This window comes from Topomyia yanbarensis, chromosome 2 (assembly GCF_030247195.1).
Source record: "Topomyia yanbarensis strain Yona2022 chromosome 2, ASM3024719v1, whole genome shotgun sequence".
Classification (NCBI taxonomy): Eukaryota; Metazoa; Arthropoda; class Insecta; order Diptera; family Culicidae; genus Topomyia; species Topomyia yanbarensis.
The window spans coordinates 402,415,667-402,436,783 of record NC_080671.1 but is presented as its reverse complement, the minus strand read 5'-3'; the positions used below and the strand labels follow the sequence as shown (position 1 = coordinate 402,436,783).

The following is a 21,117-nucleotide window of genomic DNA, read 5'->3' as shown; positions in this document are numbered from 1 at the left end:
GCATTGCGTGTATCCAGTTCGTGATGTATGAAGGTGTACTCCTTGACCTCGTGTTGCTTCCAAAATGGGTTCGAAGGACACATTATCAAAAGCACATTCAATATCGAGAAAAACTCCTAAGATTGATGGCTTTTGCGAGAAAGCTCGTTCTATGTAGTAGACAGTATTGTGTGGCAGGGTGGAAGTAGACTTGTCTCGCTGATATGCATATAGCATTGCATGCAGCGGGTGCTCGCCCAAGCTAACATACCAAATGTAGTGGTCGATTAAACGTTCCACTGATTGAAGAACCATTGGGACTGAATTTTACAGTTATTTCTCGCCACGCCAATGGAATGTATCTTAGTTAGTGCTTTTTTCAGAATATGCTTGAAGTATTCATATCCTCTTTGTAGTAGTACTTGGATGATTTTATCTTTTCCCGAAGACTTTCGCATTTCTTCAAAAAATCGCTTAGAACGTCCCTGAAGGGAACGCTTAAGTTTCTCATTGCGCTGTTTGTACACAGGACATGGGATGGAGATCATATGGGTTTCCTCCACAGTAGAGACACTTTTCAATATCCTTTCCACAGGAATCACAACGAACCTTATTGATACAATGAGAGGTAGTTAGGTACTGCAATCCCGAGCAAATACTCATGGGTTCAAACACCACATAGCCCCTTGAAAAGACCTTAAACATGGTCCATGCCAAAATTCACAACCATCAAGACACCATAAAATGGTCTCAAAAACCCATAAATACACCAACATATGGTATTTTATATGGGATCTACCGGACCATGGTGATGGTGTTTTCATGGGTTGAACCCATTTCAAACACCCATGTCAAACCCCATGAGTATGGGTGTATTATGGGCTTTTCGTTTGCTCGGGATACCGGCGATGGTCGCCCAATAAGAATCTGGATTGGCGTTTGCACTGTAGTATTTTCACTGGCTAGAGCAGGGCGTCTTTAAAACATCCAACCTCATGTGTTAGCAGATCCGCGCAATTCAAACTCGGATCGGGGACTACCCCGACACATTCAATCCTATTTGATGGTACATATACTCTATACTCTTTCGTAAAAGACTCATTACCTGGTTTAAGCTATTTACCACCACCCGAAGCCTACTAGGGCGTATTTTCGATATTTCTGTCACAACCGAATATCGCTCGGTCAGAACTTGAGAAATCTGCAATAAATGCAAACATTTCTTGTCTTTGGTCCGGAAGAAGATAACGTAAGGTCCGGTGGCCGAGTATGGAGCCGATTTTGTTTCGACTTCCATCCAGGGCCGTCGAGAGCCGCGCCGGGCCCCAGGGTTTGAAGTACTGACGGGCCCTACCATATATGACTTCTTATTTCAATATCGATTAGAGAAATTATACGGATGCAACCGTTTCAATCAAACTATTTTTTATGAAAATTGTTTATTTGACACGATTCAATGCGTTAGCTTAACAGAGTCGTCAGTATTTTAAACATGTAATAGATGGAAAAAATAAAAAATAATAAAGGAATATTTGTGGCTGGCCATCAGAATGGCTTACGACGTCCGACTTGCCATTGCAATTGGAATCCGGCGTTGCCATACAGTCCATATTCCCATCGTTCATGCTCCCTTGACGCACGTTAATGCTACCATCGTTAATGCTGCCCAGAATCTGAGCTTAGAAAAATTGACATCCCTGCGTGAGCTTGAAAGAGAAACAAAATTCAATTCATGCCGCCGCGATGAATCGAATGTTTGGTTTGTTTCCCTCGTCCTTCGATTTTTCGGTACAATGCATTCATGTTCGCATATGTTCGGTTTGAGGAGCAAACTGAATCTTGTTTCTATGATAACTCTGAGAGGGTTTTTCAAGCAAAAGTGCACCAGATATAGATTACGCAGTTTAGTTATGCTCGAAAATGTAAAAGATCTTCTGCCTTCTAACTGTCCACATAATAACAAATAAATGCTTTGGTTGGTGATTGAATTTATATTTCCTCTGCACTCAACCATTCGATTCTTCATAAAATTTCAGTTAGTTTGGAAGTGAATGAATGAGGGAAGCGTTGAAACTGAATACTGTTCCAGCAAATTTATCAGAAATAAGCAACTAAATGTGCAATTTCGCACCACTGATGCTGCCTTGTTTCTTGTTGTTGGTACATGCTGTTGATTTTGAGGTACTGGATTCAGCTATTGCAGTTGTCACTAAGACCTGAACGAATTTTCTTGATCGATTTCTGAACATGGTAAAATCGGGTTTGGAATCAGTTGTTACACTTGCGCTAACATTCAGAGAAAAAACATTACGAAGGCGATGACTGGGATCCAACACTGAAGTCTGCTGTTAAAAAGACTGAGACAGAGAGTTGTGAGAGAAAGAGTTTCAACTTTTGGTGAATACTAATGGGTAGAATAAGTATCTAGTTAAATTCCCATATTTTTCTTCATCAAATGTGCACACTGGAACCTCAATTTACGAACCAAGCCAAGGGTTCGTAAATTGAATTAGTTCGTAAAAAAGTGTTCATTTTTTGGGATTTAGATAGTAAAAAAAGTTCGCTTTACATTCTTACTAAAATGCATTGGTTGAGCGACATTATCGATAACCCTAACAATATTGGTATTTCCAAAACGGGCTTGACAAGTACATGATGAAAATGAATATTTGGTACCTTTTTGAAATCCAGGATGGAGACATCCGATTGAACAATAATCTCGATAACCCTGAAAATTTGGGAATTTTTGAAACGGGCTTGACGAGTAGATGATAGAAATGGTAGCTTGGAGCTATTTCGAATAATTTCTGTATAAACTATGAGGGTATTTTTAGGCGGGTTTGACGAATAAATGAGCGATGCCCTTTTAGAGGCCTTCTGGTTGAGAAAATTTTCTATAATCATATCATCCGCATCACAAATCACTACATCTATATCTATTCTTTGATTATTTTATTTCGAAAATGTCAATATTTTAGGTTATACAGATATCTTAACTGGAATTCGCCATCTTAGTTTTCAAAATGGCTTCATACATTGATTTTCGTCATCTACTCGTCAATCCCATTCCGAAAATATCCAACTTTTATTAGTAACAGTTAGCTAAGAATATGTTAAATTGTATACAACTTCATACTGTACTGTGCGTATTCAACCTTTTTGTACGAACTCTTTTAAAAAAACACTTGCGATAAATGAAACAAGAATGGTTTAAATGCACTGTTAAATGAATCTAATAGGGTTACGTTCACGTACTTCAGAAAACCATTGGAATGACTGGAACGTAGTTGATTGTGGTATATTTGCAGTGCCAACAGAAAAAATAAACTTCAACAATTATATCAAAATAAATTAAATTCAGTTAAAAATGCGGACCCCAAAAACAGACCCGGGCCCCAGGGTAGTTGCCCCCCCTGACCCCCCCTCTCGTCGGGCCTGCTTCCATATCCTCATCATTTTCGCACGGGCCTATTGCCCAGTGCAAACTGGTTTTATAGCAAGAATGGGAAGTGTAATATTTTGTGGTGCAACGGAATCCAGACGGTTTGCTACAAAACACACTGTTTTACTGATCAATGGTTGGATAACGGTTAACGCGCAGAAACACAAAAGAAAGGAAAAAAACTGAAACCTCGACGAGGCACTAGCACTTTTCTTTTTAATGTTTAACTGCACGGACTGGAAAGATAGACCGATCGGTCCGAGAGTCACAGAAGGAATGAGATTTGTAATTTATAATTAGGAGAAAACGTTATATGGTTACAACATGTATGAGGGATTACATGAGAAACCGGTCGACCGCAAAATATGACCATCGCTGATTCAAACGAAACTTTGCAATTCAAGTTCAGTTCATGAATCTCCATGATTTTCTCTGCCAATTGCAATATTTTGATACAAGAGCAATTTTTCAAAAGGGTGTTGTTGTTTCTGCTTGCATGACTTTCAATACATACCTATCCCTATTATCTCCAAATCGACAGCCAGTACCATCAACGATAATGCAAATGACAAAAAATAGGGATTTTTAATCGCGATTCATAGGTCCAACAAACATTCCAAGCCAGTTAATCGTGCAAACCTATACAGAATCAATAGCGAGGAGAACCTGGACGAAAACGTGAAATCGAGAGAAAGCTGACTAGGTGACTTCCAAGTACCAGCAGGTGACGCAGCGGATGGATCTCAAACGAGAAAGGAGATATTTACGCTAAGTAACAAATTGCTAATCGGTTTATATATTTTCAATTACACATTGTAACATTTAAAAGATACACGACTCACATAAGCTATCGCATTGAGCCGCGCCAAATAAACAAAATAAATGAAAAAGCCTGTTTTAATCTACCTAGTAGTGCAATTATGCTTTTCTTATTTATCCAAACTATGAAGTCGTAGCTGGTTATGTTCAATACAACATTGTAAAAATGTCTATTATATTCTTATTACACCCTGGTAAGTATATATAAGTGCACGACTGCAACGAACCTAATGAGCAACATGTCGACGTTGCCCAAGTAGCAATTTTTGTTGCAGCAACTATTTCATAACCAGTTGGCAATAAAAAAATAAGTGCTCTTGTGACTGACATCTAACTTCCCGCGCGACCCAAAAAGCGCAGTTTTAGGCCGATTTTCAACATAATTATGATTGAGCAAAACAGTAGAAACTTGTTTCCTTCTCGTTACAATAACGATGCGAGAATAGCTAAATGCAATCATATTGTTGCCAACATGTTGAATGTAGGTCGCAACAAGATTACGTAATCATACCTTTTTGTCGTTCACCTAAACTGTCAATCGCAACTGAAAAGTAATATATTTTCATACAAACACGTTAAGACTATGTTTCCAGTGGAAATGAAAATGACAACCAAGTCCAAATGTACTTTGATAGTTTAAATATGAGTAGTAGTGTTATTCTTCATATCAAAAATTATTAATAACGCAACAAATTTTATTGCGGATCAGAGCCTATCGAGTGATATTTAAATCTACTTCTTATTATTTCACGCGCTCTTGATGAAACCAAATTCGCAATAGTTTTTAAAAACAATTTTTCATGAGGAAAGCCAAAACATATTAGGAATACAATATTATTGAAAGAAAACACATTTTAATCATAAATTAGTGACATAAATCGCCTTAATGGATGACTTTTATGAAAGTTTGCGAGTCGGTTGAGGTTTTATTTCCATTTCCTTAGAAAATGATGCATGTAAAAACATGGCTTTCAAGCCATCCAGGGCCGAATTAGGGTTGTGATTTTAAGGAAACACCGACGCTCACTTTTCAAACAAATTTATATCAATGGACAAAGAATTTGATTTGTGAATAACTATTTTCTAGCATACGGTTTGTCTCCATTGAACAATTTTCAGTTCACATTAAAATATACCTTTCCTTAATATGACCCTGTATTCTTGCAGAAAACGTTCTAGTTACAAAGTCGTATTTTTTGTCATACATACGTATCAGGCACATATCATCATTATACCTTGAATCACGAACTCATACGTATTGATGAAAGGCATTCGCAACACAGAATTGACCAATTCTTAACTAAAGTTCAGCAAAATAATAATTAAGTTGTATTTTTGTTTCAATTACGTTGCGAAAATTCACCGGTCACACATCATGCGCTACACTTCATATTATACAGGCATCGAACAGTACGGTGGCGCCAACTATAACATGTTCGGTGTATCGAAAAAATGTAAACATGTGACATGTGTGATTTTAACGAGAAATTTTAAAAAGAGAATCTTTATTTTACCGCATTAGTAGAAATAATATCAATAGTTGAACTATTGGGTCATACTCCTATGAGAAGTACAGGGAAATTACAAGACACTATAAACATAAACAATTTCCACTAAAATCGGACCAATTTAAACCAACGGTAAATTAAATGTAAGTAATGTACTTGCGCATCTTATGAAAAATCAATGGATAGGAATAAGAACTCAATGGTTAAAGGAACTGAAATTGGGAATAACGCTACCAGTGGTACACATATGTTCCACTAGTGAACCACAAGACTACAATTTAAAACAAATACTCGCAACTTTGATATTTTTCTAATAAAATAAGAAATGAGGAGTATTTGATTGCTGTAATATTTTCTCCTTAGTAATACATTTATCTGTAAAGGGTGCTTTCAGCATTTTGTCTCAAATTCATACTACTTGTTCCGACCTATCTACTATCCTTCTTGGTCTTAGTTCCGAAATTATTTTCAAATATATTAAATATTTAATCTGTGTGGAAAGGATCTAATCATTTCGTTTAAAATCAGCAATGACATACGTGCTATTCGTTTATATTTTTCTGGTACACCGAATATATTATAGTTGGCGCCACCGTACAGTTCAATGCCTCTATAATGTCAAGTGGAGCGCATGAAGTGTCGTCGGTGAATTTTCGCAATGTAATGCCAACAAAATGTAACTTATTTTTCGTTTTGCTAAGCACTAGTTGGGAATTTGTTGATTCAGTATTGCGAAAGCATTTTATTAATACGTGTGAGTTTGCGCTGAAAGGCGTAATGATGGTATGTGACGAATACATACGTATAACACGAATATGATTTTGTAAACTGAAACGTTGTCAGTAAGAATTCTGGTGTTTGACTACTGTGCAATTGTCAAAATATATATCACAAAATCAAAATCGCAACTAAATTTCAACAAACTCTGCAGCATCAGCAATCAGACATGTTCTAGCTGGCAACATAAATGATTATCTGGTGACAAAAGATGTTATTAAATAACCTTGATGTTATCTATGTTCAACAAGTGCAACAAAAATAACTTTATTGTTCTCTCGTTGAAACATAGTTCGGACTTAGACGATTAAAACTAGTTGCGATTTGCTACTTGGGTGACACACTTGAAATAAACAAAACTGTTATATTTAATTTGCATAATCAGCGTGAGTCTTCGTGTTAACATATTTTTGAAATGAGGGGTGCTGCGGGAGCTAGTGCATTAATGAAAATTGGTTCAGTCACCACCGAAGTGGTTTTAGTTCCGGAATATGCCCGGAAACCGGGACTTCAGGAAACATCGATAGTGCACAATTTATTCCAAGAATCTTTGATTCACCATCAGTGATCCAGGCTAGCGAATCGAAGTGATTTTAGGTTCATTTCAATACATTTTTAGTCTTTGAGGAAATACGATTTTAACGGTTCATATGGGAAGTTCCTGTACGACCCTGCTAATTAACCTACAACTCCGGAACCAAAAGTCGGATCAATTAGAAATTCAATAGCAGCTGATGGGAAAGTTGTATCCAGAGCTTAAAAAATGACATCCCCGCGTGAGCTAGAAAGGAAACGAAATTCAATTCATGCCCGCTGCGATGAATCAAATGTTTGGTTCGTTTCCCTCGTCATTCGGCTTGTATCTTTCATTTGAAAGTAAGTTTGTAAAAATCGGTAAAGAATTCGCTGAGATATAGGTATGCCATTAACTTAGAGACTTGGTTAGTTTCCCGGAGGTGGTCAATAGAGTGGATCGACATACGACATTTTTCAACACAGCACTTTTTGAGTTCCTTTTGTGGTCCCAAACACACGTGCAAAATTTGAGAGCGATCGGTTGCTTCCCGGGTTTGTGCATTGATTTCAAAGTTTGTATCGGATCTTATATGGGAAATTCAATTATTTTGCATTTACGTTGATAAAGATCGCTATTTCACTCAAAATGAAAAAATAGCTTTATAAAACGATAATACAAACCTTGGTTAACAACTTTGTCTAACTCTAAAATGAATGAGTATTTTCACAAGAGGTGTGCGTCGTGCCTCCGATTTCAGGTACAATTTTTATATGCAGTGTTCATCAATATTTTTACATGCAGTCTTCAACAATATTATGTGGTTATAATACCTCAACATTTGTCTGGAACATCGTTTGCACGAAAAGTCACAGTGAAAAAAGCTATCTTAAAAAGCTAAATTTAAGGGGTTTTCCTTAGAAAACGCTTTATAAATCGATAACATTAAGTCCTACAAGCTTTAGTTGTTCAACAAAATTCTTCATTATGAGCATTCCTAAAACTTTGTCGAAGACACCATCTTTCTACAGTATAAAAAGTTAATTTTTCTAGTTCAATCATAGTAAGCCATGCCTCAATTTAATTTTTATCAGATTGTGGGGGACATTCTTACGAACAATTCCTCCAAAAATAGTCTACGAATATGGTTTGGCCCATAGTGACGTTCAATGGTTTGGCCCCTAGTGACGTTTTTGGCATTTCCGACCACTGTGCGTTGCCTGCTGGCTAGTGGTGGATTCGGATTGGTTTGTAGTAGTTGTTAAGCCAACCGACTAAACTTAAACCTCTTGTATCTCGTAATCCTCATTCATCCGGGGCAACCGTTAAGTACTGCTTTAGTAAGGATGGTGTTCTTGCTTATTTTGTTTTGTGTTAATCGTCATGTTTTTATCCATAGCTACTTTTCCTTATTTGCTGTCAAACCTTCGTGATATATCTCACCAGCTCAGGTCTGCTGCAAATATCGTTACCCTGTTGAGACATGAACCGATCCGGGGTGTCGACCATAGGCGGCTCCAGCCGGTTGACAAAGGGGGGGCACCCCTTACTGACAAAATAGTGTCGAATTTTGGAAACTTATTTTTTAACACGGTTTGTATTTACAAATTGGTGAATAGTTAGACAAATCACATGATCTATTCTTTTTTTTCTCTACTAATCGTCAGGGGATCCATTTCGCTATTGATTTTGTTAACATAAACAACACGTGGTGAATGTTTTTGTCTTCCAGTCAGTCAAGCCAAATTTTTCGCAATCGAATTTTCAATTTACACAAATTGAAATTCTGATTGATGTCATGGTGCAATTTTTCTGACCCTGCATCACATACAAATTCTTCATCCTTGAAGAACAGCATGTACAGTAATGTACCCATATTGCTTCCTTGTGTGACTCCGATTTGTTGCTAAACTGAGAAGAAACACGAAGATCTAGGAACCATTTTTTCAAACCAATAAAGTCCTGTCAGTCAGTTGACGTGTATTCGACCGAAGTCATCCTTTAAATTGGCATCCTTTGCAATTCACTGATTCAGGCGAATTCCTCGTTCCACGAAAAGCAGATTTCCGTCAAACCAACAAGAGACCAACAAGTCCAAGTACAAGTGGTGATTCAACCACATTCAATAAAGGTCAGTCTGTTGAGAAGCGTCGTTTCTCACTCGTTGACCATAGTTGATTGATATCCAATATCTTAATGCAGCCTTTGATGGGTTGGTACCTCAGACTCAATCTTAGTTGAAATCCCTACAGGTTTCACAGAAGGAAGTCACTTAGGACAGTTTATTTTTGGTTTATTCGTTAGAAACTATGCCATTATGGCGAAAAAACTGAACACTGAACTGTGTCGCGAATTCGTCTTCGAGGAGGCTACAAATGTTACCGAGCAAATAAACAACCTAACAGTAGGCCCAAACAACAGGCTCGTTAGCTGTACGGCCAGGTGTTGACGAAATTTGATGGATGTGTCGTGATCGATAGAACTGCGAAAACCAATTTCAAATTAATGCAGGGGCTCGAATTTTACAACGCTACTGCTCACGGTTTCTAGCAAAATAAAGGATGTTTTTGAAACAAATGGTTTAGCAAGAGAACTGTTCCTGTGGCAAGAAAATCAGCATCAGCAGTCCCATGATGGCCCAATTACGTTATGGCCAAATCTAGCCAGCTGTCATAACAGCAGGGACTTTCTTCAATGGTCGACAAAGGGGTCCAGTTGTGTGTGTATTTTTTTGTTATTTGGTGGTAAAGCTTGTACGCCGACCCAGCACACGTTGAATAGTTAGACCATAGTCGTCCACTTCGAGTGATCTCGTCCATCGTGTACCAGAGTGAAGGACTCTGAACAGAAAAGATAACTCTGAACCCTACTCCTCTAACCTCCACCAAGGAGTCCGACAATTGCCTGATCCCCCGGATTCCATTTGAAATGACTACTTCAGGGGGAGGCTGTGCTCATGCACTTCGCTTGATTCTAGGTGTAACTGGTCGTGCTGCACGGTATGATATTCTACATGCGCTCCACTCGGCGTTGACCAGTTGGATGCTGTAGTCGATCCAGTGATTCCGGTTGGAGGGTGGCTTCCTGTTCACTGGTGCCCTGACGACCCTATACTGGTGGTTTGTCGCGTTCGGTGCTACTCGGCATAATCCCCGACGGTGGAGCTAGCCTACCTTGGCGGGCCTCTTTAGAATGCCGAGGTCTGTCCGGCGATTCCGGGTGGAGGATTGCGTCCGGTTCAGAGGACCCCGTCGCAGGACACGATTGCCTCGTGCATTCCGGAACATTCGCTTGCTAAACGCCAAGGACGACAAGGCCTGCCCGCCTAAACGTAAAACCAGCCGTTTCTCGTGGTCCGGGATCCCTCCAATCTAAACCTTCGTGGCCCCGTAACCCACCGAACGTCGCTCGACTTACCTGCCTGCCGCACATGTCATCCCTGCTCATGGTCGCTCGCTGCCTGCCGCCATAGCCCTTTGTTAAGCCGTCATCACCCGAACCGAAACAAATATGTACAAAAGGTAGGAAGTTTGTACTTTATTTAGGACCGTCACACATCCGAAAGCTCCCCTACTTCCAGACCGACCTGGGACTCAGAACTAAAGAGGCCTTGAGTGCCCAGGAGTCGGAGCTTAGGCAAGCCCCCATCTGGGACTTTGAACCTTCAGAAGTAAGAGCCTTATAACTTCAGGTTGTCTAACTTCTCGCTTTGAGTTGATGACACACTCTCCGATCGAAATTCTCACCTACTGCACTGCCTTTCGGTTCCTTATCAAAACCATCTCGGTGTTGTGGTGAGCTAACGCTAGCTTCTTCTCGCGCATCCAGTCTTCCACAACATCTATCGCTTCCGTTGCGATTATTTCTACTTCCTCTAGTGATTCGCCGATCACTAGGAGCATCACGTCGCCCGCAAAACCGACAATCTTCACGGCTCAGCTTCAGCACTCTGTCGTACATAGCATTCTTTTTCCGACGTCAGTTTCGTAGATCAGTTGCCAGTTCTGAAAGCTCCTCAGAATCCTACAGAGGTACTCGGGAACTCTCAGTCTGTCCAGCGAATCGGCGATTGTAGCCCCACTAGCACTGTTAAAGTCGTTTTACGTCCAGTGTAACAACTGTGTTTACTTATACTGCGCCATTCTACTTATGAGTGTGTCATTTAACTTCAGTTATCACCGGATAGATTTCTGCAGACCGTGGCATTTTAATTCTCGTCAAGTTTGAACTTTAGGTTAGATATATTCTATAGCAACGTTACGCGCGCGACTAGGACACGACGTCCTGTAGATGGACAACAATGAGCCCGTCGGGATTCCCGGATTTTCGTTTCTAGTATTACCGGTACCACAACCCTAGTAGAAACCATACTTTGCTTGTTACTAACAAAAATTCGAAATTACTTTTGTTACCAAATTTAATTAATTGTCTTTTACTTGGTTAAAAAAGTGTTTCAAAGAACAAAACAAACTTGATCACTTCTAAAATATTAGCATGTTGAAGTAGGAAAATGTAAATATCCTTTTGCCAAAACAACTTCTGGTGGAATAGGGGGGGCACGTGCCCCCTCGTGCCCCTCCCTGGAGCCGCCAGTGGTGTTGACCATAAGGATTTACATCTGTTTACAACCACCTTCGCCGGGTTTCTTGTCCTTCTTGATGCTAGTCGTTCCTGTTTATCTGCTAGCTGGTGCTGAGAACTTTTTGGCGGCAGTATTTCACCCTATACCGATGCCCCTTTTCGCGATCCATTTCGCTGCCACTCTAACGGAATAATCATTGGCGGTAAAATTTCTCTAGACAGCGATATCCCGATTTTCTTCAACTTCGTGTTTTTCCTCCTTGACTGCCGTTGCTAGCCCGCTGACCGACATCTGCTGTCTACTCACTAATATCGAAGCTTGTCGAAACGTTAACCGATCCTTCAGAGTAGCCGTCCAACTTGACATACTTCCCTTTCCAGCCACCCTCGCAAAGTTTCGTCCTTGGTTTCTTCATTGACTTGTTTCTAGAGTGACCGAACTCATTTTATGTGTCCAAACGGTTTGCAGTATATTTTTTTCCTGAACAGGATAATAAATTTTTAAAAGTGATTCAAAACGCACAGGGGGGGCTGAACCCCCAAAACCCACGCACGGGCCTGGTTTCTATTGACGATTTTCTTAGAGAATCTAAGAACGAATCCAGGATAGTTACTCCAAACAAACGTGTTTGATGAAATTGAGTTCGGTTCACGCAAAATAGTGATGTTAGAAAAACTGAAATATACTTCAGGTTAGATCCCAATACGAGGGAACTGAGATAGTTTTGGCCTCAAGCAAAAGCAACACATAAGTTTTTAGGTGTAAATCCTAAATGTATTAGATATTTCTTTCTACAGCAACGATTGTAGTATGATTCATATTTGGGTCTATCAAAATATGTAGACAGTTCAGTCGTTCGCATTTATAATGACGTAATGATTCTTTGTGTTGTATAAAAGAATCTAAAAAGGGGACTGGGGAGTACACAAGCCTCTTCTTTTCATTTTCCGACTACGCCTATGTTATTCAGGAATTCATTCTGAACATTTAATTCGAAGGTACCAAGTGTCTGCGATGAATATATTCTCATTTATTCAAGTTTTAAATGTCGATGCCGGTGGTGCACTGGCAGTGTTGGAAAAAAATATTAAATTTCTGCATTTGGATTGAACCATAAGTTTTAAAATCGTTACAACTATTTTTTGAAAACTCGTAGATAGTTACCGTTTTCGTCAAAGTTGTGAACCAAGGTTTGAACTATAGTTTTATGAAGCTGGATTATCATATTGAGTGAAATAGCGATCTTTATTAACGTAAATGCAAAATAATTGATTTCCCCGTATAAAATCCCATACAAACTTTGAACGCAATGCGCAAACTCGAGAAACAACCAAGCGCTACCAAATTTTGCGCAGGTATTTTGTACCACAAAAGGAGTTCAAAAAGTGCTGTGCCCGCCAGTTTATATCATTTTGATGTTTTCTCATACAACCGCTCTCTAGTGGCCAATGTGGTCAAAGCGACTTGGATAGGCCATTGATGATCTAAACACGCAAATATGTTGCACACATTTTAATATGTATATCGTCATTTGGACGTCACAGTGGTACCACTTTATATGGGTGGTTATACTCTGCAACCCGTAACTCCGTAACTCGAATTCCGATTGATAAAAAAATCAATAGACTAAGTTTGTGTAAATCGTTCCAGCCATCTCTGAGAAAAATGGGTGAGATTGTTTGACACATACATACATACATACATACACAGGCATACATGCTTTCTCAGATCTCGGCGAATTGAGTCGATTGAAATTGAATCTATTGAACAATCATTTATATTGAACGGTTTTCCCGGTTTTAAGATATTCTAAAAAATGTTCCGTAGTGTTAGTATTTCAGGTATTGTTCCAGTTTGAAACATTTTAAATGTGAAATGCAAAAAACCAAGCAACCTTCAAGTAAATTGAGACTTGAACTCAGACACAAACCAGGATTCAGACTTAGAAAACTCAAACCCAAACCCAGTACAGCCCATGTTTCTAATTTCGCCTGCATGTGACTACGACATTTTTGAATGTCATCCCTTCTCATTTGTAGTCAATAAAGTTCCTGATCAGAAGATTGTCCCGGATAAATGGCTCTCCGGGGGACCAGTTATAGTGATTGTTTAATGCTTGATAGCACATGCACCGGAAACATAATCATTTTCAGGTGTATACAAAAATAAACCCAACACCCCCCGGAACAAATACTCGTTTGCGGTTGCCGGAGGGGTACGGGGTTTTCTGGTCGATTATTAATTGTCATTGGTCAGCTTTGCATGCCAGATGACAGATTGCACACTGAAACAACAGAGTCGGCCGCCACCGCTGCCACACGGTCGATCGAAATCCTGCTGACAATGGATTGTTGCGCTAGAATGTTTAAATTGTTTTCAGCTTATGGGTGGCAATGTCGAATTGAGGTGGCGTAAATTCCTGTGCAAATAAGGGATAAATTCGCTGAACCTTGCAGTTTCAGCTAAACTACAAAAACCTGGTTAAAAAGATCAATTGTAGATAAAACCGATGCAAATAATTGAGCAATTTCTATTTACAATGAACCGCCGAGGGTGCTTTATGGCGAAATCGTTTATAGACACGTCCGGTTTATGAGTGCAGTCAGGTTCAGCAATAAATAATGCGTTGAACGGGTTTTTGTTTTGGAGCAAGCATTTTTTCTGATTATAATTGAAAATAAACTTATCACAAAACCCAAGAGACATATCCGAATAAATCGCTGGCTCAGCGGAAAAATTATTAGGTTCTTTACTGAAACAGTTAACCTCACCTTTCTTGACAGTTCGATTGTGCTGTTTACATGGACTTAGAAAAATTAGTGTACGACTAGATTCGTTCGAAGCAAATTGTAAAGAATTATTCTAAGTCCATGTAAACAGTACGAACTGTCAAGAAAAGTGAGGTTAACTGTTTCAGTAAAGAACCTAAAGTGCTTCGTACAAACGAAATGTCAAAAAAGAACAATCAGTGCATTCGTGACGTCACCGTAAAGTATTAAATTCATGTCTACGAAAATAAATTCCGTCACCTTGGTAACACCCTCCAAGAAGACTGTTTACCCACTACGACAAACAGTTGTTATCGCAACTATAACCCCTACGGAAAACGCAACGTTCGGGTTTTTTAATGGATTAACGTTTCGCTCAATTCCGGATCGCTATCAGCAAGCTACGGGATTGACCTACCGGCACTAGCATAGGCTAAAACTGTTGGCAAACTCACATCAAACACGAAGAAAGGAAACATTTTCCACACCGAACCGAGATTTTTCGATCCATTTAGCAAATATAATTAAGATTTTCCTTAATCGATTTTAGACCCCCTCCTGCTAAGCGAAAGCGTTCCCTGTAGCCCCAACCACCACTCACCGCAGGATCAGACCGACCGAAGCCCAGCCCAGCAGCGGTGAAAGCTTCAGGAGGGGGTGGGGAACGAGAATTAAAGACAAAAGACCAAAATGTGGGCGGACGTTTTGTAGTCGGAGAAGGAGCCGGAGGATTCGTGCACGAAGCACCTTCTCGGCACTTCAATTAAGCAATAAACTGTGTAGCACTTTGTTGTTCGGTAGAAAAGACGGATGAATAGGATGAAGAATTAATTTTCCTTTGACTGCCGCTGGAACGACGCGGCGGCGGTAACGGGCGGCTAGCGTAAACAAAAGAATTGAAGGATCAGCTGGAAAATGTGTCTGCCCGAGCTGGTCTTTTGCACGTTGTTTTCCAAGCTTGCGCCTGCTGAATACATGGCAGAAGGCAGTTGCCTTGCGGTTGGGTGACGCCTAATCGAAAACAGCTGATATATTTCTAATTTTTAATTATAAAGCAATATTTTCGGTATATACTGAATGAAGAAAAGACTTTTTTCCTTTAAAAAAAGAAAAGAGATAAACCGTCACTGGAACCACCCTAGGGCAAATGCTCAATAGTAAAAATAAAATTACTCTGAAGCCTTCTCTGTGCTACTTGAACCGATGGGCGGAAAAGCATGCCTATCCAAGCTATTGTTATCTTCTGGCTTTTATTCATGTTCAAATACACATGTATTTTCTATTCATACCGTACTTTTCTCTCACTAGATGAAATAGATTTTATAGCAGAATTTTAACACATCCTAGGAAATAACATTTATACCTTTCTCTCTAGGATTCAATTTAAAAATTTCAACAGAAAAGTGGCATGAGATTTTGAACATTTCCGGACGCTATTTTTTGTGGAAAATTATTACAACAATAATGTATAAAAGTTTGAAGTGTTTTCAACTAACTTAAATAACGAAAATTACATCTCTGAGAACAGTTTTCTGGTTTAGTTCTATTATATTACGAATAACTGTAATGTACTTCAAAATCAGAAACTGAAGAATGCATATAATGGAAAAATGGATTTGCTTCTCTTATTAAAATTTTTTATTTTGATTTTAAAAGCACCAATGCAAGGCTCGCACGATTAAACCCAGGTAAAATACAAAGACTTATGTCTTTTCGGTTACACCACAGACATAACCACCCCACTTTTTCACAACGAAAACTCTATTAATTTCCGATATTCCTCACAAAAGAGCATACTTTTCACACCTGGAAAATCCCCGTCCTGTCGTGAGCTTTTATCAACCTTATAATTAAGAGCAATCATTCTTCGTAGACCGTTCGGAGCCTGCTTTTGCCTGCCTCACGTCTACTCTTCCCTTTCAGCATGCTGGCCTGGCAGGTATGCGGGCGACCCCGTATCGGGAGTGCCCCTGATCAGTCAACCTAGTAATTTAGAGAATAGACGACAGTTCACTCCCCAATGCGACAAAGAAAAGGTGGCAGAGGTGGTCGGCATTGAAACGGGAAGGGGAAACTTTTGAAGCAAGACATTTAAAAACCCACTTACCGCCACTTGCCACGCAGGTGAAGTTTACGGAGGCACCTTCGTTGTACGGTCCCAGGATGTAGTGGGGGATGCTGTGGCCGCCCGAATCCACGATCTGTAGCTTTTCCGGTGGAACTGTTTGGAAAGAAGAAGAGAGGAATAGAGTTACTGATTGGTGATTGAAATGCAATTAAGAAAATTAATGATTTTAGTTGTGGTTTATATGTAAATATTTTAAAGCTCTTACAAAACAGAACCATAGAGGTTCGAGATTGAATCACCCGATATTGAAATTTTATAGTAAAACTGGAAGCTACCTTAACTTCTCAATTCAGATTTTTTTATTTCTTTCGAATGTCTTCATTTTCAATTTTCAGAATTTTTGAAACATCAGCCTGCAAGTTATTAACTTCTTGCACCCATTTTTCCTTCAAAACACTGGAATAAAAGTGATTTTTTTTTTGTTTTAGTCAAAATTCGTTGCTCACTTGAAGTACCACAAACTGTTAAACGCAAAAACGTTTGAATTTCTCTTAGAATATTTACAATGGTCTAATTTCATTCGTTTTCGAGCTCTCCATCGAGACAGAGGTTGTTTTTTCTAGTCCGTAGTGCTGTGTGAGGCGATAAAGAATAGTTTTAATCCGCATTCAAGGTTATTTTGCCAGTTCGGTTCGGTCCTCAGTCTTTTGTTCGCGTGTGAGGATTAAACAATAGCCAGCTGTATAAGCTGGATCGGTTCGTCGTTGGACACCAGTTTAAAGCTAAGTGGTTTTTGTCTTTTGTAACACATTTATTGCTTTCTTCCGTCTGCGCGGGCGCTGACCCCGTGCGTTGACGTTTTCTATGGTTCCCTCTCCGGATGGTCAAATGGAAGTTGAATCGGGTTCAACTTCTAAGGCTCCCGCCCGGCCCAAATGCTATCCAGAACTCTCAACTGGTCCATTTGTGGTCTTCTTTCGGCCCAAGACTAAATCACTGAATCTTCTTCAGATTTCTAGAGACCTGACGGAACGGTTCTCGGCTGTGACCGAAATTTCAAAGGTCCGCTCGGACAAGATAAGGGTGTTGCTAGCCAACTCAAAGCAGGCAAACGATATTGCTTGCTGTGAGCACTTTACGCGGGATTATAACGTGTATATTCCGGCTGTAAGAGTACAATCCGAAGGCGTCGTAACCGATGAGAGTTTGACGTGCGAGGATCTGCTGAAGTACGGGGTCGGCCGATTCAGAGACCGCTTACTTCAGCCAGTTAAAATACTTGAGTGCAAACGTTTGCACTCAGTAGTAGTTGCGGGGGATGGTTCAAAAACGTACCCCCAATCAAACTCTTATCGGGTGACCTTCGCTGGTACCGCTTTGCCAAATTTCGTCCTCTTGCACAAGGTTCGTCTGCCTGTGCGTCTGTTTGTGCCGCGGGTCATGAATTGCACAAAGTGTAAACAACTGGGTCACACAGCCACCCATTGTAGCAACAAGGCCCGCTGTGGAAAATGCGGGGAGAATCATCTAGATGATTCGTGCAGTAGGCAAGCCGAAAAGTGTCCTTACTGTGCGGAGAGTCTGCATGATATCTCGGCATGTCCCGCGTACAAACTACGCGGGGATAAACTGAAACGTTCCCTTGCGGGACGATCCAAACATTCTTTCGCAGAAATGTTAAAGAATGCTACGCCACCATCCTCAGCAAACATCTATACTCACTTGCCTCCTGACGAGGGCGAGGCTGGTAACCCACAAGAGGGAACATCTACTAGGGTGCCTAGAATTTATAGGAAGAGGAGGAACACTTCCTCTCGTAAAGTTCCTTGTAAAGGCCAGAAGGTGTCCCTTGAGGGGGCTCCGAAAGTCACATCTATTGGAAGTGTTGCAACCAAACCGAAGCAATTAGCTCCTGGTCTCGGAGGATTAAGCTCAGAGAAGGAGTTCCCAGCACTTCCAGGAACATCAAAAATCCCAAGTGTTCCTTTGTTTCAGTTCGAGAGTAATCACAGCACTGGAATTATAAAACTCTCGGACATAGTGGACTGGATAATAAAAACTTTCAATATTACTGATCCTATTAAAAGTCTTATGTTAGCTTTTCTCCCTACAGTGAGAACATTTTTGAAGCAGTTGACTGCTAAATGGCCCCTCCTCTCAGCGATTGTATCCTTCGATGGCTAACTCATCGAACGAGGTCACGGATTTGATCACTGTTCTACAGTGGAATTGCAGAAGTATCATCCCGAAAATCGATTCCTTCAAAATTTTAATAAATAATTTGAGTTGCGATGCATTTGCATTATGTGAAACTTGGTTAACTTCCGACATAGAACTCAACTTCCACGACTTTAATATTATTCGCCTGGATCGAGACACCCCCTATGGAGGAGTGCTTTTGGGGATCAAAAAGTGCTATTCCTTCTACAGAATTAACCTTCCCTCGATAACAGGTATTGAAGTTGTCGCTTGTCAAGTAACAACCAAAGGCAAAAGCCTTTGCATAGCTTCCATATATATTCCCCCCAACACCGCGGTTGGGCACCGACGGCTACAAGACATCTTAGAATCCCTGCCTGCACCGCGACTAGTTTTAGGAGACTTTAACTCTCACGGTACAGCATGGGGTTGCCTCTATGATGATAACCGGTCTTCCTTAATTCAGGATCTTTGCGATAACTTCAATTTGACAATTTTAAACACGGGTGAAATGACACGGATTCCTGCTCCTCCAGCGCGCCCGAGCGCCTTAGACTTGTCCCTTTGCTCAACATCGCTGCGGTTAAATTGCACGTGGAAGGTAATTCCTGATCCCCACGGCAGCGACCATCTGCCGATTGTAGTCTCAATCAATAACGGTTCAAGGCCATTGAAATCAATCAATATTTCGTATGACCTCACACGAAATATCGATTGGAAGAGCTATGCTGCCGCGATATCCGACAACATCGAATCTACCCAAGAACTTCCTCCGGAGGAAGAGTACAGCTTTTTGGCTGGCTTGATTCTCGACAGCGCGAATCAAGCTCAGACTAGGCCAGTACCCGGCGCGAACATACAAAAACGTTCTCCCAATCCCTGGTGGGATAAAGAGTGCTCAGACGTGTACGCAGAGAAGGCCGCCGCGTTTAAGACCTTCCGGAACGACGGGTTACCCGCCAGTTTTCGACAGTACGCGACGTTAGACAAGCGAATGAAGAGTTTGATGAAAGCCAAAAAACGCGATTATTGGCGCCGGTTCGTCGACGGATTAACGAGAGAAACATCGATGAGCACTCTTTGGGGAACAGCCCGACGTATGCGAAATCGAAACAGTACTAATGAGAGCGTGGAATATTCAAACCGTTGGATATTCGATTTCGCCAAGAAGGTTTGTCCGGATTCCGCCCCGGCACAGAAGATTTACCGCGCCGCGTCTCCTCACGATAGCGCGAACGAAACACCTTTTTCGATGGTGGAGTTCTCACTTGCTCTCTTGTCGTGTAACAATAAAGCTCCGGGGCCAGACAGAATCAAATTCAACTTGTTGAAGAATCTGCCTGACTCTGCCAAGAGACGCTTGTTGAACTTATTTAATAAGTTTCTCGAGGCTAACATTGTCCCACTCGATTGGAGACAAGTGAAGGTCATCGCCATCCAAAAACCAGGAAAACCAGCCTCCGACCACAATTCGTACCGTCCGATCGCAATGCTATCCTGTATCCGGAAGTTGTTCGAGAAAATGATCCTATCCCGCCTCGACAATTGGGTCGAAGCAAATGGCTTACTGTCAGATACACAATTTGGCTTTCGCAAAGGCAAAGGGACGAACGATTGTCTTGCGTTGCTCTCAACTGATATTCAAATGGCCTATGCTAGCAAAGAGCAGATGGCATCAGTGTTCCTAGATATTAAGGGGGCTTTTGATTCAGTTTCGATCAACATTCTTTCAGAGAAGCTGCACCAGCATGGTCTTTCAGCGACTTTAAACAACTTTTTACTAAACTTGTTGTCGGAAAAGCACATGCATTTTTCGCATGGTGACTTATCGACATCACGATTTAGCTACATGGGCCTTCCCCAGGGCTCATGTCTAAGCCCCCTTTTATACAATTTCTATGTCAACGACATTGATGAATGTCTTGACAATTCCTGCACGCTAAGGCAACTTGCAGACGATGGCGTGGTGTCTGTAACGGGACCCAAAGCTGTCGATCTGCAAGGACCATTACAGAATACCTTGGACAATTTGTCTGCTATTAAGCTATTAAGCTGGGCTATTAAGCTGGGTATCGAATTCTCCACGGAGAAAACTGAGCTAGTTGTATTTTCTAGAAAGCGCGAACCAGCACAACTACAGCTTCTATTAATGGGTCAAACTATCGCTCAGGTCTTCACAGTAAAATATCTAGGGGTCTGGTTCGACTCGAAAGGTACTTGGGGATGCCATATTCGGTATCTGAAACAGAAATGCCAACAAAGGATCAACTTTCTTCGTACAATAACCGGAACATGGTGGGGTGCCCACCCAGGAGACCTAATTAGGTTGTATCAAACAACGATACTGTCGGTAATGGAATACGGATGCTTCTGCTTTCGCTCCGCCGCGAACATACATTTCATCAAACTCGAAAGAATTCAGTATCGTTGTTTGCGTATCGCCTTAGGGTGCATGCAGTCG

General features: G+C 40.7%; 1 protein-coding gene across 1 annotated transcript in view; it reads right to left on the bottom strand.

Moving 5' to 3' along the window:
• The window catches only part of LOC131680858 (nephrin-like), a 386,752-nt gene that overhangs the window by 242,694 nt on the left and 122,941 nt on the right, over positions 1–21,117 (bottom strand). The window contains exon 5 of the mRNA XM_058961572.1: positions 16,497–16,610. Within this exon, the coding sequence (XP_058817555.1) occupies positions 16,497–16,610 (114 nt within the window). The remainder of the gene's footprint in view (positions 1–16,496; positions 16,611–21,117) is intronic.